The 22,640-nt window shown below is 39.2% G+C and overlaps 2 protein-coding genes across 2 annotated transcripts; both read left to right on the top strand.

Annotated features, from left to right (window-relative positions):
- The first annotated feature begins 2,270 nt into the window (after nucleotides 1-2,270).
- prkrip1 (PRKR interacting protein 1) lies at nucleotides 2,271-8,037 on the top strand. The gene is given in 6 exon segments (NM_001303970.1): nucleotides 2,271-2,424; nucleotides 5,112-5,190; nucleotides 6,220-6,320; nucleotides 6,416-6,501; nucleotides 6,584-6,648; nucleotides 7,493-8,037. Coding segments are annotated over 6 exon segments (555 nt in total). The 5' UTR covers nucleotides 2,271-2,295; the 3' UTR covers nucleotides 7,588-8,037.
- A 6,933-nt stretch (nucleotides 8,038-14,970) lies between these two features.
- psmg1 (proteasome (prosome, macropain) assembly chaperone 1) lies at nucleotides 14,971-17,271 on the top strand. Its single transcript, NM_001303968.1, is given in 7 exon segments — nucleotides 14,971-15,118; nucleotides 15,317-15,423; nucleotides 15,513-15,664; nucleotides 15,870-15,932; nucleotides 16,530-16,728; nucleotides 16,845-16,975; nucleotides 17,084-17,271. Coding segments are annotated over 7 exon segments (852 nt in total). The 5' UTR covers nucleotides 14,971-14,996; the 3' UTR covers nucleotides 17,162-17,271.
- Nucleotides 17,272-22,640: the final 5,369 nt, after the last annotated feature.

The raw sequence follows: 22,640 nt of genomic DNA, 5'->3' as shown, positions 1-22,640 counted from the left end.
CAGGCATCATTCGTTCATTCGTTTGTTCATTTACTTTGGACAACGAAATAATGAGTAAACGACTCCTTTTTTCGTTTATTCAGAAAACCCAAAAAAAGAAACCATCTGATATTTTGAATTTCCCCTGCGGGTGGTGCTAAATCTGGAATGCCTGTCATTGGCTAAATACACAGGGTAGGCATTCATTGTTTTTCAAATTTAGTGTCTACCTGAGGATCTGTGTGAAGTTGGCCCCACACCCAACGCAAAACTTCAGCAAAATAGTCTCAATCGATGGTGCTCCGTTTGTGCTGTTCAAAGTTTCATTTGTGCTGCTATCATTTTATAGATATATATTTTATAGATCATTCTGAGGTCAATCAGCCCCCCAACATCCTCTGAAATCAACGAAAATATTCTAGTTCGTTTCTGCTACTTCTGAATATTATATATTAGACATTTAACTATTTGTTTTTCTGAAGAAACGAAAAAAAAGGAGTCGTTTGCTCATTATTTCGTTGTCCAAAATAAACGAACAAACGAATGAACGAACGATACCTGACCGTTACCACATCTTACCCTAACTGTTTGGTTTGGTTAGTGGTTGCACGTTAGAGTTAGACACGTTTTAAACTTATTTTCCCTCTACAGTTCAATATCTATTTATTATGTAGTATTTTTAGCAGACAAGTCATTTAGCAGACATGTCATGTATGGATGCAACTGTCATTGGTAATCCGGGACAAATTCAGGGCTATGTAATTTACACTTTTCTACATTTAGAAGTACATTTTTATTCAGATAATTTTGTGACCCGGAACTACTTTTTTGGGTGCGCTGACAAGACGTTGGTATTAGCGTCACGCTGGCAACATTAGAGATTCAGTAGCAACAATAAGACTTCCGGATTTCGGATTTTGCCATCAAAATAAAAGTTGATGGTAAAACGCAATATTAATTATAGTAAATTCATCTATTTTGCTGCTTTGTTTAGTGTATATTGTAAAATTTTAAAATAAATATCTACATACTAAAAATATAAACTAAAGAAAAATGCTGTTTAAATAGTACTTTCACAGAGGATGAATAATATTCTAGGTAAAGCACATTGAGAAATGGAGATGGAGTAAACTATTGTTGTAAACATTTCATATTTTAAAAATGAGTTAATTAATCCTTTTTGATGTAATTCTTGTTAATTTGCTGGTGCTCATTAGTTATATATGGGCTCTTTGCACTAAATCCAGCAACACTACACCTTCCACCTCCACCACCTTTGCAACACATTATAATATACTGTACACTGGATACATATTGCATCATACAGCAAAAACGATTATATATGCCGCAGTGGATGTATTGTAGGAAATATTCAGGAGACTGTATAGATTGATTATATATTAAAAAAGCAAGGGGCACTATGTATTTGCAATTGTTGCTGGCATTTACACTGCCCATACCATTGGCCACAGTGTAACTCAAATGACTCATACAGAAAAAACTATTCTATACGCCGCAGTGAATGTTTATAGGAAATGTTCAGGAGAGACAATAGATTCAAAATATGCGGGAAAGTCAAGGGGCAATATGTATTTGCAATTGTGGCTGGTATTTTACTCTGCCCATACCATTGGCCACAATGTAACTCAATGGATATTAAATATTGCCCTATACTGAAGAAATATTATATATGCCGCAGTGAATGTATTGTAGGATATTTTCAGGAGACGGTATAGACTAATTATATGCTGGAAAATCAAGGGGCACTATGTATTTGCAACTGATGATACCTTCCCTGCAGCATATAGACAATTTGTTCTGTATGTGGCAGTATTTATGCCCTCTATAGTTTATTACAGTGTTTTGCATTTGGGGCTATAGAGGGTATGGAAATTTTGTGTTGCTAGATGTAGCACACAATTCCCCATGATTAGACAGGTTTGTCTTACTGCATACACTCATGAACATTTCCTACATTGCTTTCACTGTGGCACATATCGTTTTTGAGCTACGAGGCCATATGTATTCCATATTCATTCAATCGCATTGTCAGAATTTTGACTATGGAATGTGTTTTAATATCCACTTTTTATTGAAATTACTCTTGAATATGAACAAATATAAATTGTTGTTAGGGTTAGTTTTGAGAGGTACATTTTCTTAAACAATGAATACATTCAATTTGTCCGTTTTTAAGTAATACATTGACCTATTTTATTTAGAAATGTTCAACATTTTCGTGACCCGGAAGAGTTTTTTTTAAATGTTGTTCACAAGACGCGGATGACGCTGGTCGAGTATCGTAACATTCGAAACATGGCGGCGATCAAGGAGAAAGAAAAGCGACCGGGGAAACCTCCAGGAAAGGAATCTCAACCTTTGATTATAGCCAAAACCCCAGCTGAAGAGCAACGCTTGAAGCTGGAGAGGTTGATGAGAAACCCTGTAAGTGTCAGGGTAGATTCTGGCGTTTGATGATTTCTGTACGTTAATCTACAGCTAGCTAGGCATAAGTCCTATTTATTTGTGGTTTGGGTAGTTAACATTAGCCTGTCCCACCTGACTTAGAGTTCCGGCAAAACATGTCTTCTGCTGCGTGTAAATTTGAATATTGACCCTTCTGGAAGCAGCCTACAATTTCGGCCAAACAACAGTAAGCTAAATAAGTGTTCTCGTGTAGCAGTGTGCGGCGCGATCTACTGTACATGCGTACAGTACATATTTAGCAGGCACTCGGTCACATTAAGACCGTATAACAAGCCTACGTGAAGTGTTACTGCATTGGTAAAAAGTTGACAATAGCAATAACTATTGTAAACGTAATGATATTCATGATAAGGCCAATATACCACAACAAGGAGCTATATGTATTTTAACAGCTCTTACAGTAGCCGTGGTAAATACCACACGTTTTATTGCTTAAGTATATGTTTTAACCCAATTAAATACAACTGTTATCAGCGCACATAATATTAATATGTATGTAATTAATACAGTTTAATAATACACTGACCATTTGAAATAGTGGTATAATAAAGCAAGTATCATGGAAATAAGTCTGTAATTCCCTCAGATAGTAATTCCCTTTTATAACTCCCCTATATAAGAATAATTACCCTAATGATATATTAAATAGTTTAAAAAAATCTATCCTGACCTGATATACTGTATACGTGCCCCTTAACATTAAGTAAATTGTTCCTTTTATTGACCCTCCTTTAGAATTTAACTTACATTTTTGGGTTGCAGTCTTGTTTAGCAAATCAGTTTTCTTAAAATTATTTGGGCAAAAGTACAAGTACAGGTTTAACTAGATAAGTCCTTATAAGGCTATACAAGCTAGGCTATATGTTAAGTGTTATTATCCACTCCTGGACTGTGCCTAAATCTTGAGACAGCTAGGTAAGGGTGACCACATTGTCAAACCCCCAAACCGGGACCCTTGTGTAACCGCACATCAATGCACGCGCACACGTATGCGCTTATGCATTCATGTTGGTCATCATGCGTGCTTGTGGCTGGTGGAGCTGATGAGAATTGTTGCTTTGCTACACAGTGGTTTGTTTGCCTCCGACTCGTATGTGGAAACATTACACTATTATTATTTTAATAGTGGTGAAAAACAGAACAATTTGGTAGTGAATGTCGGAAACCAGGACGTTTTAGTGTTTTACCGATATTTGTCGGACCCCGGGACACCCAGCTTGAAACTGGGACGTTTTAGTGTTTTACAGATATTTGTCGGACCCCGGGACACCCAGCTTGAAACCGGGACGTTTTAGTGTTTTACAGATATTTGTCGGACCCCGGGACACCCAGCTTGAAACCGGGACGTTTTAGTGTTTTACAGATATTTGTCGGACCCCGGGACACCCAGCTTGAAACCGGGACGTTTTAGTGTTTTACCGATATTTGTCGGACCCCGGGACACCCAGCTTGAAACAGGGGCAATCCCGGGGCAAACCGTGACGTGGGGTCACCTTAAGCTAGGTGGGACAACCGCACAACCCAGTAATATCAAAATGTACTCAATTACCTGTCTGCAAAGTCGGCACAAAAGGAGAGACAGAAGTGCTTCGACTGAGCAGGAGCTGCCGTCTTGGATGGTTAGGATGGCCAAGAGACCAGTGGTGGAAGAAAAAAAGGGCTTGTGTAGGGTTTGCCCTTAGTCTACAAGTCTAAGTTGGACACCAGGTTTCTGGGCAGAGGAGGGCTGTCGTAGTCTTCCTTGCTCAGGTGCTGGTTCAAGGGTAGCCCAAATTTTAGACCTTCCTGTAATGAAAATGGGGTGTGTCTATCTGTATGGGGGTGTGTATGGACTTATTGGGGTAAAGGAGGGCGTGGTCACACTGGAGCCCCGTTCACATTAACTGTATGTGGACCAGGTAAACAGAGTTCATAACTAACCAGTGACCTTAATTGATTATTTACACTTTTTTATTTAATTGATCACCAGTTAGTTTTGAACTCCCTTTACCTGGTTACTTAGATCTTAATTATATACTTCCCTAAAGTGGTGAACACAGCCAAACCCAGTTGAGGACTTTTACTTTTACTGATTTAAGCAATATAATATATTGACTAAACAAGAATTTGGCACGTTACAAAAAACTGTCTTGAATCGTGTGAAAGGAAATGTATTTCTTGTGACGTGGCACCCAACAACTACATAGTGAGAGTTAAGAATATATTAGCAAAAATATAGCCAGACAAATAATAAAATAAACCAACAATACACATAACACTGTAGCAGCAATTAAAAAAAAAATTCTGTAAACTAGCAGCAATTTGGGTAGTATTTTTGGGCATTTAGATATATCTAAGTATCGCTGTTCTATAATGGCACATGGTTTCTCTTGAGCTGCTTGACTCACAATATAGTTAACGCATGTTGATTCATCTTGGCGACCCAAACAACCTTTTCTACTGAACCAAAAAACCTGCTGTATGCGGCAGGATATTTGCTGTTTAAAGCTGCTTTGTAGGGCTATTGTTGAGCTAGTTATGTTATCTAATGGTTAGTTAGCTAGAACATAGCTGAAAATCAACCAATAATTGTTGTGTCCCGGTGCAATGCCAAAAGACGGAGACTATGCTAATGTTAGTTAGCTAATGATGTTGTATGTTTGCAGGATAAACCTGCTCCTATTCCAGAACGACCAAAAGAATGGAACCCACGGGCTCCACCAGAGTTTGTGCGGGATGTGATGGGTAAGCCTGAGAACTACTAGTGTTAGCTACCTTGTGTACCTATGCCGCATTAATTTGTGTCATCTCGAGTTGTAATCAGAGTATATAAGTGTGATTAATCTGCCTAAGCAAGGTTTTCAAAACCTGCTGTGGTTATCTTGCAATATTAGCTCTCAGGAACTCTTCTCCATGCCACAGGGTTTTTAGATGAATTACCAAAAGCAACATATGAACTAGGGCTGGGTAATGGGATTGTACGCTCAACCCTCAAACCAACAAATTACTAATGTTCTATGTGATCAAATCAGCCAGTAGATGTTATGGGCATACTTGTCTAGAACACATATTTTTCATCATAACAAAATATATATTTTGTTTAATTCCTCAAAGTACATTGTGCTGTCAGATTAACATTCTTCCTCAAAATTCCTAGAAGCCAAGCTGTTTTCATTTCCCTCACACCTTCTGCTATGTTGCCATGTCAGTTATATTCACGCAAAATTGGATTTTGGGCAGGTTCTGTGTGGTTATTGCATTTGACATTTTAGCTTGCACTGCTTGCAGGCACACATTTTGTGTTGCTGCATCTACTAAATTGTAATTGGATGCAGAACTTTGTAAACTTATATTAAAACTAAAATGTACCTAGCCTGCCTGTCTAGGGAATGCTTTGGAGGTGGGTTTTGTATTTGACTTGTCTCCATAGATTTCTTTAATACTTTTTACATGCTGCTTGTTAACATACAACAACTATGCAGAAAAAAAGTCAGTGAGTTAGAGAAAAATTGCTAAAGCATTTTAAGTTTCAAAGAGCCTATCATTGTGAAAGATGTGGAGCTGGCCATCTGGTCCAACTAAGTAACTGCGGAGGTCTGGGAGGTAACCAAGGACCTGATGGACAATTGAGACTTCTGGGTTAACCAAGAAAATAGAATAAGAAATATGAGGGAGTAGCAACAAATATGAGGGAGTAGGTTGATGTGCTGGGTTATGAAGGATATTGATGACAGTGGATAAATGTGAAGTGACCTTATGAATCTCATCATCCAGGCTCCAGTGCAGGTGCTGGCAGTGGAGAGTTCCATGTGTACAGGCACCTTCGCCGACGAGAGTATCAGAGACAGGACTTCCTGGACAAGATGACAGAGAAGGTTGGCATCTTTTCCCAAGGGCAGGTGACAATAATTTCTCATGAAAAGCAGTTGTTAGCTTTACCTATAACAAGCTGTTTCCTTTATTCTTGCAGCAAAAGATGGATTTGGAATATATTGACAAGGTGGCACAAAACCAGCAGGCGGCTGATGAAAGAACAGCCAAACGCAAGAAGAAAAGGTTGGTGAATTAAAGTACCAAACAAAAATATAAAATAGTCTGCTCTGAATGTTGTATTTTCTGATGGTCATGTGTATTTCAGGGAAAAGTTGAAGCAGAAGAAGAACATGGCAAAGAAAGCCAAGGAAGAGGCTACCAAAGGTCAAGGTAAATGAACAGAGTTTCAAATTAACACAAAAAAGGATTATACCAATACACAAGGTAGAAAGACAATTGACTGCTGGCCACTGTCTTTTTGAAGTAATTCTATAAATTATAGATGAAGCTGCGTGCCTCTGGCTACTGTACTGGTCTGCTTATTGACACTATCTAGAGATAGATATGCAATATATCACAAACCTGTGAGATGTCTTGCTTTTATAAAACCAGAGGCTATTAGAGCAGTAAAACAAGTTGGCATATGGTGTCATAAACTTGTTCATAAAAGCAATAAGGCACATCAAGGGTTTGCTGTATATTGCCAGCATCCCATGACTAGGTGCTGTTTCTAGGCACTCAATGCAATGTGTTGTACCTAAGAACTGCTCTTAGCTGTGGTATATCGGCCAAATTCCACACCGGCTCTTGCCCTATTGCTTATGTATACAAAGATTGACATCACATAACTGTCCTATTTGCGTTGGTTCCCAGTATATTAAAACAATAAGGCAGCTTGGGGGCGGTGGGGGTTGTGGTATAATTCCAAAAAACCAATGCCTAAGTTCTGTATGTAGGCACTGCAATGTGTTTTGGCCCAAAAATCACATGCCCTTATGCCTTATTGCTTAAATATATCATTGTTTTTCAGCGAATCAGCATTCAGTGTTCTAATCTATCGATTTATAATTTAATCTATTATAATTATTTGTGATCTCACAGACTGAGCAATTAAGTGAAACAATGTAACGGTTTCGTAAAACAGCTCAAAGATCTATAGAGCTGAGCCTGGCCCAGTAGATTCCCTATGTGGAAAGTGAGATGGCTGACTTATTTGGATTCATTGTGTCCTTAGATTTGGAGAAATCCTCCAGCAGTGAAGCAGATGATCAGGACGGAGAGGCTGAGGATGATGCGGAGGCTCCCAGCTTCATTATGGGGAAGAGGTGAAAGCCTGGCTCCATGTCATGCGATGCTTCAGAAAGACAAGATGCCAACATCTGATGCCAAATGAACACAGTTGAGCAACACAGCCCAGCGGTGTTCAATTTTAGACATTATCTGAGAGAACGCAAAGGGAATTGAGAGCTGACTTTCTTTAAATCTCATGGTTGTAGTTATGAGGAGCGCCTTCCAATTCTGTGAATTGAGGTTGACAAAGCTGGGTCACCAAACGGAAGACTGGATTGGAACTGGGAGGGATATCTTTTTAAATGCTCCAACATTTAAATTCTCATTTGTATTCTCTTGTAAAACGTTCGATAGGGTGTTCTCTGAAGTGAAGGGTAAAGGTACTCCCTTGAAAAATTAACCTGTTGTCTGGTAACATGGTTGCTTGTGTTTTTTTGTTTGTTACTGTGTATATATATTTTTTAATAAACGACTGGGAAGATTGTTTGCAATTTTTCAAATTTACTTAGCATTTGATAGTGCTTATCATAGCAAAGAGAATCTTCAAGATAATGATTTTTCTCCACTCATTGTATTCATGCATCGTTTATTTTGAGAAAGATAATGGAATTAGTTAAGACATTTCTTCCAAGTGGGAAGCACATGAACATAATGGGATTTGTGCACCACTAACCTGGTTGAAATATAGATATTTGGATATACAGACCACTCAATTTTTCTTAAATCAGCATCTCTACATGTATGGCAGCCTTTCCATTCCAGTGTCTGTTACATTCCAACACAGAACAAACTTTGTTGTTGAAAAATGAATATACATTTTTCTTTGCATTATTTGAGGTTTTGAAGAATAGCTCAACAATTGTACAGCACCTAATTTATTTGCAACCTAACTAAACTATAACAATTTGTGAAACGGCACCTCAAAGCCTGCTCCAACACCCTAATCAGGATCTTATTTTGACCTGGGACCCCAGCTTGGTGCAATTAATGATGAGGTATAATAGAATACCAGCAGGCTCCAACCCTCGTAAGGTAAGATTTGAATATCCCTACTTTAAACTTTCAGAACTGGAGATGCAGCAGTGTAATGTAAACAGCACCTGCCTATATCTGTAATCCTGTATTTTTTGTGGAGTTGTCAGTGCAGCTGTCTTAGTTCATTGTGAGATCTGGCTGCAAATCATAGTGAATTACTTCAAAAAAATATATATGGATGTTTGATACAAAGGTTTCCAGGGTTGGCAAGTTGTGGGTTACCATGTTTCATTGCAATGTTCAGCTTTGTGCCATCTGCATTGCAGTGGAAATTGACAATGTATTTCCAACAGACATCAGCAATAGGATGTACGGTATCTCACAAAACTGAGTACACACCGCACCTTTTTGTAAATATTTTCATGTGAAACTTCAAAAATGTCTGTGGGGAACTGGGGGTTGGATATATATACTGGGGAACTGGGGGTTGGGTCCTGTATAATACGGGATCGTCCAGTACTGAAAAATAAAATGCACTGTCCCTTACAGAATCAATACGGGACGCGATTTCTCCCGTATTTTTGTGCACATCCTACTATTTTTCGTGCACATCTACACTAATGCAAGCACTAAATTTTCACAAGCTTGGATTGACATGAGAAATAATCAAACCAAAAGTTTCATGAGACAGTGAGTAGTAGTAACTCAGAATGACAGGCGTGTGGACTGTCATTCAACGTCATCGTTGCCCTGGTTACGGCGACTCACAGAGGAGACGCGTGGTAACGTTTACAAGTGCGGTTCACCCAGATACAAATGTTGCCAGCCCTGTGGGCAGAAGACCCGCACTCTCCGCGCGCGAGCTGTGTGTATGTGTGAGAGAAATGTAACCAATATCGCACTTCGTGGAAGTTCAAGTCACGTTTATTTATTTACGTTTATTTATTTAATCAACTTGTTGATTTCCATGGGTGGGCATTAATCCTACAAATCAATATTGAGTAGTAACTTCAGCACGAGTGACGGAAAGCAAATAATTTTTGCATGCACAGCCTGCTGAAGCCGTATACTAGCAAAATACAAAGCGGTCAGTCAAATTCGAAAGCTTTTAGTAACTACAGTAGTTAACATGGCGTCGTTAATAATAATAATAATTAAAAAATAAACCCTGATCTATTCAACTATAATTCCGATCGCGCATTATGACAATGTAGACGTGTACAAATGTTCCGCATGTACATTTAAAACCCTTTACTTTCTGTCCCGGGCGGGGCGGTAGGGTGGGCTGAGCCCCGAATATTGTGATCCTGGCGATGCCTTTGGTAGTTACACATTGTAGCTTATTTGATGTAAAGCACATCTTCGATCTCATTTGCAGATGAAGGCAAGAGAGCTAGCCTACAGTAATTAGTGAATTCAAGTAAAGGGAAGCATATTACCCAAAACATTTTTTGGGGGGGGAATGCATTCTCGCTGAGGGGCAATGCCCACCATGCTGCCAGTTCTGTATACATGATTAAAGGAATAATACATAAAAGGCAACAATACATAATATAATACAATAGTATGTATAATAGAGGGAAAAACTAAAATGGAAAACACTTAAGACAACAAAAATGATAAAAATCAAGATCAAAGTAATACAATAAGTTAGGTGAAATTTAATAAAACCAGCAACAGATTAAAACAGTATGAGGACGTTTGAAATAAGTGGAGTGGACAACCAAGGGACAACTTCAGCCTGAACTAAAAGCAAGAGAAAAAAGGTGGGTCTTCAAATTTGAGTTAAAGTTGCCAATGGTGGAATGAAACTTAATGTGGGATGGGAGACTATTCCAGAGCTTGGGATCAGCAACAGAAAAAGCAAGGATACCCCATCCTTCCTGGGTGGGATCTTGCTTCTTTCAAATACATTTGAAAGACCAAACTTCTTGCCTATGTCTATGATCTGATGTTTTAATCTTTAATATAATTGATGCGACTATTATTTACTCTTGTTTACTCTATTTCCATTACATTCATGTTGAGAGTAGCAGAGGACTTTGAAATTGATGGATAAAAATTCACCAGAATGCAGGAAATTAAGTGTCTGACACTCAAAACCTCATTGGGGAGGACCCCCAGTCCCCCTGGCTTTTGTGTCTCCCGGGCTTGGGGGCCGCTGGCAAGGCAACCTTAATTTTGGCTGATAATAAATTGTTTCCAGATCAATGTTTAACTTTTTTTATGAGTCCTTTAACATCATTAACATCATGCCAAGTTTGAACATTTCGCTAGACACCATTAAACATTGTGTTAACACTGACTTACATTTCTTCTTAAGTTTACCTCCACCACAAATAGCATCTATGAAATGTATGGATTTGCCACTGGCTGTCTTAACAACTTATTAGCCAGTAATATGCTTACTACTTTAGTCATAAGATTTGAGCAATTTCTAGCGAGACTGAATATGAACTTAACACAGACAAAGCTATTTCATGGCTATTTCAATTTTATCGTTTTTCTTTCATTTGTGAATTACATTGATACAATAACTCTCTATATAGGTGATTATAACTGACTTTTTTGTCAAGTGGAAAGACTAGATTGTGGAGACCCCTACTCTTTTACTGCCTAAGGGGTTTTAATCTAGCCTATATTATATAAAAAATGTATGCACGGATGCGTACTTCGAAAAACCACCAGAAATAGTGGCAATATAAACAGTTTTATTTTAGGCTTACTATAACGTAGCTACTGAAGGTTGTAGCCAGCAAAGTTTTTGTCTATCCTGACCCAAAAAACATGCACGGATGTGTACTTCAAGACAGCGGCACCCCCCAGAAATTTTCCACAGGTGTGGTCAGATTGGGTCAGTGAAAATCTTGGGGTGGCAGACCAAAACCAAAAGTGTAACTATATTTCAGAAATTCTATTACACTGTCATATTATAGGCTAGTTTAAAACAATAACAGTATGAGAGTTAAGGAATTGCATACTGATATACTAATAAAGTTACTTATTTTATAAAGTTACTTATTTTACAGTTAAAGTTACTAATTATCTGGTGTGCATAGAATAATATGGGACAGTTAACATTTTGAGTTCCACAACAATCCAATGTGCATTTGTTTCAATGTGTTATATATCTGTATATACATGCGTTAGTCAATTTATAATCATAATCAATAATTGACAGTGGGGAGAAAAAGTATTTGATACACTGCCGATTTTGCAGGTTTTCCTACTTACGAAGCATGTAGAGGTCTGTCATTTTTATCATTTGAACTCGTTACCTGTATAAAAGACACCTGTCCACACACTCAAACAGACTCCAACCTCTCCACAATGGCCAAGACCATAGAGCTGTGTAAGGACATCAGGGATAAAATTGTAGACCTGCACAAGGCTGGGATGGGCTACAGGACAATAGGCAAGCAGCTTGGTGAGAAGGCAACAACTGTTGGCGCAATTATTAGAAAATGGAAGAAGTTCAAGATGACGGTCAATGTCCCTCAGTCTGGGGCTCCATGCAAGATCTCACCTTGTGGGGCATCAATGATCATGAGGTAGGTGAGGGACCAGCCCAGAACTACACGGCAGGAACTGGTCAATGACCTGAAGAGAGCTGGGACGACAGTCTCAAAGAAAACCATTAGTAACACACTAAGCCATCATGGATTAAAATCATGCAGCGCACGCAAGGTCCCCCTGCTCAAGCCATCACATGTCCAGGCCCGTCTGAAGTTTGCCAAAGACCATCTGGATGATCCAGAAGAGGAATGGCGAGAAGGTCATGTGGCCTGATGAGACAAAAATAGAGCTTTTTGGTCTAAACCACTCGCTGTGTTTGGAGGAAGAAGAAGGATGAGTACAACCCCAAGAACACCATCCCAACCGTGAAGCATGGAGGTGGAAACATCATTCTTTGGGGATGCTTTTCTGCAAAGGGGACAGAACGATTGCACCGTATTGTGGGGAGGATGGATGGGGCCATGTATTGCGAGATCTTGGCCAACAACCTCCTTCCCTTAGTAAGAGCATTGAAGATGGGTCGTGGCTGGGTATTCCAGCATGACAACGACCCGAAACACACAGCCAGGGCAACTAAGGAGTGGCTCCGTAAGAAGCATCTCAAGGTCCTGGAGTGGCCTAGCCAGTCTCCAGACCTGAACCCAATAGAAAATCTTTCGAGGGAGCTGAAAGTCTGTATTGCTCAGCGACAGCCCCGAAACCTGAAGGATCTGGAGAAGGTCTGTATGGAGGAGTAGGCCAAAATCCCTGCTGCAGTGTGTGCAAACCTGGTCAAGAACTACAGGAAACGTATGAACAAAGGTTTCTGTACCAAATGTTAAGTTCGCTTTTCTGATGTATGAAATACTTATGTCATTCAATAAAATGCAAATGTTACTTAAAAATCATACAATGGGATTTTATGGATTTTTGTTTTAGATTCCATCACTCACAGTTGAAGAGTACCTATGATAAAAATAACAGACTTCTACATGCTTTGTAATTGTGAAAACCTGCCAAATTGGCAGTGTATCAAATACTTGTTCTCCCCACTGTATATTTTTCATAATAGTTCATATGAAATTTAATATATCCATAGCCAGGCTGGACAGATTGCCAGACAGAAGATGAGACCATTAAGGCCAGCCTGGCTATGCATTTGTTATTTCCTTTCACGCTAACTATTATGAATAATATACATTATCAATTTAAAGCTGCACTGGGTAACATTAAAAAAATCACCATAGCCCCCCTAACATTCTAAAAATAAGACAGCGGGTTATGTCTTTCCTAATCAAATGAATGCGCATTTAGGCGATCTGATGCAATTCTTAGACACAGTGACCTGAAAATTCATAGAACTAGCTAAATGCAATGGCGACAACACGAGTAAGAAACGTTAGCCAGAAATATTTTTGCCTGTAGAATAAAGCGCTAAATCCATGTTCAACTTCCTTTTTCCTTGGGGAACTAGCCAAGCTAGCGTTAGCTTAGCAGCACTGGGAGCTACCGGATAGTTAGCTATTAAAATACGTAGCTAAACAATTTGTATATACTGTAATAATGTGAGTAAAAAAAACCCTGTTAAACCAGAGTCGAACTCCATCCTTTTCATGTTATTAGGCTAAATCCCCCCTAAAATAGGCATAGCAACGTCCCTGGAGGAGGGTCCATTATTAGTTTTTTAATGATCATGATCTTAGTTTTGTAATGATCATGAATTCACTTGATGTTCACTTGAGGAATATAGGTCTTTAATATACTTTGCAAATGTATAAAAGTCACTGGATAGATTTTGTCCTCCTTAATTAGGTAGGAAAAGGAAGCTGATCGAGCAGATCTGGGCACTTTGGAATTCAGGCTAGTATTTCTTTGTGGAGCTCCATTTCCCTTCCAATTTTCTAGCGATTTCATGTATTGCTCTGGTATTTTCTGTTGCTGTATTTTTGCACATTTGTAAAAAAAATTGTGGCACGACTGCATCTAAGAAATTAGGCCAGGTTAAGTCTAGATTCTTGGTTAGATTGTTAACAGATGTATTTACTCTGATGTTCTGGAATTGGTGGAGGGATTCTTGAAACTTATCTGTGAATTTATAGTGTGGCTTATGAAAGTTCTTTGTTGGGGTATGTCAGTTGGTTCTTGTGACGGTAAACTTAATAAGATGGCGTTCTGATATTCCAGGATTATAAGGACAAACTTTTAGATACCCAATGCCTATTTCACAGAACAAAACTAAATCCAAGGTATAACTGTATCAATTTATAGGTCCCAAAACACCAGACCAAATCCAAAGAGTCAGTTATAGCTTCAAAGGCCTTTTGGACATGTGTATATTACCAACATTTGAATATTGTCTGCCATGACAACAAGGTCCCATAAGAATTCTGGGAACACACTGTGTGGCCCAGGGGTCCTGTAAATAGTTCCTACAAAAAGTGATTGAGGAGGCTGGACATCTTTCATGACTAATATCTCCAAAGACAAAAACCCAGTAATTTGTTTCAGAATAAATTAACATTTGCTGTTGTAAATGTTAGCATCACAACTCATTCTTAGTGGGATACTCTGGGGATATGGTCAATAGTGTAACCAGGAGGAAAGGACTCATTTAGGACAGTGGATTGGACCATCCCAAAAAACACCCTTATCGTTCTAGGCTGTTTTTTCAAACAGCGCTAAAACAGCATAATTTTAACAATTTCATTGGTTCAAATTTCTGATTTGGAATGATCATGCAAACTACAGGAACATAAGTAGGGGTTAGACTTCTGATTAATTATGTGTGATTAAGATAATCAAGGCTCTTTCAAATATGCAATTCACTCTCCGCCCAGAGAAAGGCAGCAAAACACAACGCAACGTCTGTACAAGAACAAGAAGAAGACGACAACAAGGAAGTAGCTAGCCATCCATATATTTTCAGTTTATTTTTCCCCTACTCATTAGCTTGTTACCAAATAGCTACACATAAAAAGATGGCCACGTTTTTCGGAGAAGTTTTATCAGTTTATTCACGTGCTGTGGAAGAAGACGACGATGAGCTGGATGATGAAAACGAGGAAGATGAGCAAATTCGCAGAGAAATAGAAGAAAAGAGGTAGTTATTTTCAAACTGAATCAGTACTTATTTGAAACGGAACGTGAAATAGCTGACTTTCAGTTTCGTTAGCTTGCTAGATACCAGTTTGTGCCATTGAAATATCCAATACTTTTTTGTCTTTGTGCGTTTTCAAATGGGCAGTGTGCAAGCATTAAGTAAACGTATGATTTTGACTGAACTGTTCTTACTTAACAGGGAGGTCTATATTGAGTGGTACCCAGATGTCACGCAATCGGTAAGCTCAGGCAACTGCACGTTGCAGTGTTCAGACCTCATCATTGCAGTCGGCCCTAATGCATCAGGTACATTCCACTGAGACGACTGTATCTCTTTCTGTGCTTATTTATGCTTTGCCCAGAAATGTCAAGCGTCCTTTCCCGTTTCTTTTCAGGATTTCTGTCTGCATATGTATTGAACACTGAGAGCTGGGATGCAGTGGGCCATGTGTCACTGTGGAATGAGAAGAGTAGATGCACCAGTAGACAGCCCCCACTACCTGGAGAGCCAGCTTGTCGCTTCTACCGACATAGAGACAACCCGTCAGTAAGGGCCTGGTGAAACACAATGTGTTCTTAGTGGTGTAGGAGTCTAAGCCACTGAAACTAATATACCTTGTCTGTTGTTTTTTTTTTTTGCGTACATGACTCTTAATCTAATCTTTAACCAACTGCTACTTGGCACTGGTTCATTCCTGGCTGTTATTGGCGCTCCTACTTATTCAACATGATATTGTGTTTATGTTTTGTAGGTTCTGATGTGCCAAAGCACTTGTTATGTTGCTGAGGACCAGCTGTTTCAATGGGCCGACAAGGTAATGCTCTTGGGTTTTCATGGTTGTGTTGTAGGGTTTGATGATCACTGTGATTCCACTAGGAACTGGCTACTCAGTTTGACCTGAGGAAATATTTTTTTGGGGAGTATTCGACACCTTGGTAGATGATTATTGTAATATCCTCTCAATTTTGTGATGTCCAATTGGTGATTATGGCATTGCATAACAGTGAGCTTGGGAGCGTTCATTCAGGACCTCCTCCCAGCTGTTCTGCCTCTTTTCACATTACTTGCTCAGCCTGGAAGTACCCCCAAAATGTGTAAAATGTCTGTAATTCCTCCACGCTTTACCCTAAAATTAAAGCTGACATTCTCCACTTGAACCTTTTTCCAAAGTGCTGGAATACAGAGCCAAAGCAACTTGTCACTGCACATACTTACGAGCTGCACTGTAATTGTTATTTGAATATTTTAATGTGTGCTACAAAAACTCGGTCCTACATAATATTAGAAAGGTCTACATGAAGAAAAACAAATATACTGCTGACGCCCTGCATCACATTATTTAAGGATATAATTAGGGGGACTGTGGTGATCAAACTAACCCTGTCTGTACTTTGTTTGCCAATTGTTCTAGGTGTTTGGCTCCCTACTGAATAGAGGACTCAATGTGATGGTGCTGTCGGACAGCCCTGTGGCTGAGTACAAAACTCCTGACAACCTCTATGGTAGTGCTGTGCCCTTCCTTCGTTCTCTCAAGAGCAGTGCATTCAAAGACCAAGCACTCTGCCCTGCACTAGAGCAGCCCAACATCCTAACTGGCCTACCAGCTGCAGGTACCACCAAACTGTACTGACTGTACCTTCCGTGGGTTTAGGAGAGATGTCAATATCGTTTTTTTTCCTTTCACACATGACCCAAATATTAATATTGATCTCTTTTCTTTTCTCAGTTCTGAGCCACTGCCAAGTCCATCGGATTCCAGCTGTTCTTTACCAATGTTACACAGACGTCATTGGCCCTGACACAGTCACCATGGAAACCTACAAACCGGCTCTGACGAGTCTAAGCAAGTTGGTTAAAGTGAGTACTGTACTGTATCCTGGTATCACTGGAATTATGGAGTATTTTTCTTAACAGGTGTGTGTTTATCTTCCTTTTGCTGTTCTACCACCCACCTTGTGCCATCAGTTGGAGCCTTGTCCGAGCGCAGATGCCCTACGAAGGTTTGCCAAAGTCAGCGAAGCACAGAGTAACTTGTATACCTAAATGTGGATGGTTTTCTATTGCTCAGTAGGCTTTGTACTGTTTTTTTTGTCAACGGTAAAATATTATGTAAGTAAAGTAATATTTTCAAGAAATAAACCATCACCCACCCAAAGATTTCTTTTTTTCTTTTTTTTTGAGCTGTAAAATGTATTGACATTTAAATGAGTGGCTAAGGTTTTCAGACATTCTATGAAATTGTATTTTGCCAAGACCTGGCTCCATTTTCTTTTTTAAAGCAGATCAGAACCTCCCTCTCCTTGCTTGTGTTTATTGTACTAGTAGATACCATTTTTATGTATTTGTGTACAGTATGAAAGAAGTTAGTTTCCCATGTCATCCCGTGCGATGACTGGAAGTCTGACTCAGAAGATGTGTATGAAGGGCAAAAACCCTGAATTCTATCAGAAATATTTCCGATACTTTGTTTGCTTAAGTGTTGTGTGTTTTGCTCTTTTGGGACATTTCACTTAGTTCTATGACCAATCCAAAAGGTGTTTAGAATTATTTCAAATATTACCTGCGTCGACATTGAGCCCTACACCATAACCAATCTTTAGTTTTAAATTGGGTGTAGTTCTCTTAAAAAAGGTTGACCTAAATTGGTTGAGGCTGATCATCGCTCTGCCTTTTGTATTAATTTGGATCTTCATATACTTGTTGAAACAGCAGCTACTCTTCATCTGGTCATTAAATAACATGGTAATAGTGTAGCTTAGATTGGGAGAGTATGGTGCAGTACAAGGGTTGTGGTTTTGGTTTACAGACGGCCAATTACGGGGGGGGAAATTACGAAAGTTTCATCCCCCAGAAAGAATGTAGCTCCGCTTTTGGTCAGTCTGTTTGTACAGAGTTTTCAGAAAGGATTCAGTCCTCTTGCTTTTTCACATTATGTTGTGTTACAACATGAAATTAGGCTATCTCAATTGTTTTGAGACAAAGTTCTGTTTGTATAAGGTCCAAGGAACGGTTGTTCTGTAGAACTCAGGATTCATTTTAGAGAATTACTTATGGTATGTTGAGATCACGTTTGGTTTGGTATATTGAAACACTGACAATCAAAATAAATTATTGTAAGGTCGCATTTGTTCAATGTTGGGTAATATTTGTATTGTAGGTGTAAGAACATAAGTATGTGGCTTACATACATTTTCAGTCTCTACTGTGGAAGCTCCCAGTTAACAGAGATTAAAGAATTTGCCCAAAAGAGGGAACAATTACCAATGGCCTGCACCTGTAAACCATTAAAGCTGCTGTCACATTATCTGGATCAGCCTGGATACATAATCTGAAAGTGGAATATTAATGACAACTCTGCCAAGAAAATGCTGTCCCCCAAAAAGCCAGCACTTAAATAATTAGGCATGTGAGAGAAGCCACAGAGAGAGCTACAGAGTTAATTGGCTAGGACAAGTCCACCGTTTCAACAGCTCTGAATAAAACTTCCCTGTATTGAAAGGTGCTTAGAAAAAAGCTGTTACTAAAGAGTGCCCCAGCTGCAATGTGGAAAAAGGATTTGTGGTCAGACAAGACAAATATAGAGCTTTTTATTTTGTGGTGCAAGCCTAACACTGCCCATGCTTCAAGAAACACCATCTTTGTATTGAAGTACAGTGGTGGCAGCATTATGCTCTGGGGATGCTTCTCAACAAGGATTGGTAATCTTGTTGATATTGAAGGGAGAGAAGCTGGAGGAAAATACTTGGAAATACTGCAAGAAATCACAGAAAAAAGGGTTTCTTGAGGCTGGGTCATAAGCAGAAATCCAAAGCAATGTGTATTTGTTGTAAGTAAAAATTAAATGGGCCACAATGTTGATATATGAGCCCCCCAATCTCAATCCCATTGTGAATCTGTGGCATTACTTGAGAATCTCTGATGTTAAAAATCATTTCTAAACCACTTGGATCAAGTCTTGATCCAACAACGTTTGCGAAGCTGGTACATACTTGCCAAAAGACCTAAATTTGATATAGCAGCAAAAGGTAGCTCTACCATACTAATTGGGGTTAAATACTTGCAAGAAACATTTATTTCACTTTTATTTAAACTGGGAGACACATTGAGACCTAGGTGTGCCCTGGGTACATTAATCCAAAAACAAAATAATTAAATCCAAAATACATGCAATTTACATACAAACTGGCTTAAGACATCTCAATCAATTAAACACAATTCTCACTATAAAAATCTAACACCTTTTTTTTTATTATTGGCACATGGACACGGATGCATTGAAACGAAACTCCAATTGGATACTATTCCACACGTGAGGTGCTTTTTATGAAAGAGATCAGTAGATACAAAAGGTATCTGTAGCCCTAACCAATTCTGAGATCTTGTATTGTAGCCAGGGGATCTAGGTATCTACAGAGATGTTAAGTATACCAGAAGCCTATGAAGTAGGGCTTTATATATATTTTTTAAATTGTAATGATGGGATGTACACACTTTTAAGGAGGTCCTGACAACTTTCTGGTAAAGGATGCAATGATGAGTATTATAACTGATGTAATAAAACCAAGGGCACTATGATAAACTGAATCAAGAAACTTCAGAGAAGAATCAGATGCACTTTGGTATATTGTATCACCATAGTCAAGCACAGGCATGAATGTTGACTGAACAATATGTTTCCTGTTCTCCAGAGAAAAGCAAAATATATTTCGATGGAAGAAACTGACTTTACACTTCATCTTCTTAACAAGCTCATTTGTTTGGTTAAATGAAAGGCCGCTGTCAATACAAATTCCAAGGTATGACCTTTTGATGCTATATCAACTTTAGGTCTTTTGGCAAGTATGTACCAGCTTCGCAAACTTTGTTGGATCAAGACTTGATCCAAGTGGTTTAGAAATGATTTTTAACATCAGAGATTCTCAAGTAATGCCACAGATTCACAATGGGAAAAAGGATTTGTGGTCAGACAAGACAAATATAGAGCTTTTTATTTTGTGGTGCAAACCTAACACAATGGGATTGAGATTGGGGGGCTCATGTATCAACATTGTGGCCCACTTAATTTTTACTTACAACAAATACACATTGTTTTGGCTTTCTGCTTATGACCCAGCCTCAAGAAACCCTTTTTTCTGTGATTTCTTGCAGTATTTCCCAGTATTTTCCTCCAGCTTCTCTCCCTTCAATATCAACAAGATTACCAATCCTTGTTGAGAAGCATCCCCAGAGCATAATGCTGCCACCACTGTACTTCAATACAAAGATGGTGTTTCTTGAGGCATGGGCAGTGTTAGGTATGAAGGGACCTGTTCAATTATAGAACCATCCAACAAATTTCAGTTTTTTATTTTATATATATTTACAATATATCTTAATGGATGGTTCGTTCATTTGAAGTAGTTGGACAGAAAGACCAGCATTTGAAAACAACTTAACCAGAAACGTAAAAAAAAACCTGGTATGTTAAATGCCATTTTTAAAGGTGGATGACATGTGCTGTGCTTATAGTGTGAAGAAATACAATTTACGCTAAATGACTTTATCTTAAACAAAGAAAAATGAAGGGAAATCTAAATAGGGAACGTGAAAGAGTAATGGCCTTAACTAGGTTGCTACACTACCCCCACCAAACTGGGGACCATGTCCTCAAGCTTCACTATACCTAGTCCCTCACGGAGACACACCTCTCTGATGACCATCTATGCCAATCACACTTCTGACACTAATGCAAGAGTTTTCAAATCTTCAACTTTTAGCTCCCCTGCCAGGTACCCTACCCACGGCCCCAAACGGAGCGGTATGCATTTTGGAGGGGCAAGTAGTGGCCTTACCAAGGTAATATTGTAACCGATTTTTTTGTATTCTGAATTTTGATTGGGTGATAAGTAATACAGCAATAACCTGCATGTAATTCACATTCCAAGTTTTTGTTGCACATCCCTCAATAATGTCTTGAGTTTGAGTGAGACTGTTTCTCTGCACTTTCAAGCTTGCAGTGTTGTATGTGTCCACATGGTGGAATAGGTACTCCATGTGATTTCACTAATATGCTGCTAATATACTGCTCAAATAAATTAAGGGAGAACTTAAATCACCCATCGGGTCTTGATGAACAAAATATATTAAAGATCAAAATCTTTACTGTGCATTGTGTAATTCGTTGAGAACAAAATGTTATAACAATAGTCAGTGGAAACCAAACTCACCAACCGATTGAGGGCTGGATTCAAATTCACACCAAAAATCTGAGTAAACAAAGCGAGCAGTCACTGGCTGTTACAACTTGAATTTCATCATGGCAACTCATAATGTGACTCAGTAGTGTGTATGGCCCCCACGTGTATGCACTCCCAACAATGTCTGGGCATGCTCCTGATTAGGATCAGGTCATCAGTGAGCTCCAGGACAGTCTATGGGGTTATGCAAACCTCCCCAGACCATCACTGACCCATCGCCAAACCAGTCATGCTAAATGATGTTGCGGGCAGCATAACATTCACCACGGCATCTCCAGACACTTTCACGTCTGTCACATGTGCTCAGTGTGAACCTGCTCTCATCTGTGAAGAGAATGGGGCGCCAGCCGTGGACCTGCCAATTCTGGTGTTCTATGCCGAATGCCAATCGAACTGCACAGTGCTGGGCTGTAAGCACAGGTCCCACTAGAGGACGTCGGGACCTCATGCCACCCTCATGGAGTCAGAAAAATACACACCAGTAGTCCGCTGGAGGTCATTTTGTAGGACTCTGGCAGAGCTCCTCTTGTTCCTCCTCACACAAAGGAGCTGATACTGGTCCTTCTGCTTGGTTGATGCCCTTCTACAGCCCATCTCCTGGTATCTCCTCCATGCTCTTCAGACTGTACTGGGAGACACAGCAAACCTTCTTGCAACGGCACATATGGATGTGCAATTCTGGAGGAGCTGGACTATCTGTGCAACCTAAATGGGCTGCAGGTACTGCCTCATGCTACCAGTTCTGTCAAGGACACTAACAAAACAATAAACTAGAGGAGAATCAGTCAGGAAGCATAAGGGGAGAGCAATTGTCTGTGGCCACCACCTGCAAAACCGTTACCTTTTTGGGGGTTGTCTTGCTGTTGCCTCTTCAGTGCACCTGTTGTCACTTTCATTTGCACCAAAACAGGTAACATTGATTCACAATCGCTTATGCTTCTTTACTGGACAGATATATATGATATATCTGAAACTTAATTGACTTGGTATTGTACTGTGATGATTATGTTTTCCCTTTCCAATAGTTTCTGCACAATTACCTACAGGTCCAGTTCTGCTAAATGAACATATACTGCATTTACACGTTCATGATACATACATAACCTTAGTACACTGTAATTTTATTAAACTTAGCTATTATAGATGCAATTAAGACACCTGAAATTGAATCTTGATGACCTGTTTCAAGGTCAGTTTATCTTGTTACATTATTCCTAAATCTGAGTTCTACATATTTCAGAGAAAGGTTTTGCATACATTTGGTAATTTGACAAGGACCAAAGTGA

This window comes from Esox lucius, chromosome 7 (assembly GCF_011004845.1).
Source record: "Esox lucius isolate fEsoLuc1 chromosome 7, fEsoLuc1.pri, whole genome shotgun sequence".
Classification (NCBI taxonomy): domain Eukaryota; kingdom Metazoa; phylum Chordata; class Actinopteri; order Esociformes; family Esocidae; genus Esox; species Esox lucius.
This window is presented reverse-complemented; position numbering and strand designations above follow the sequence as displayed.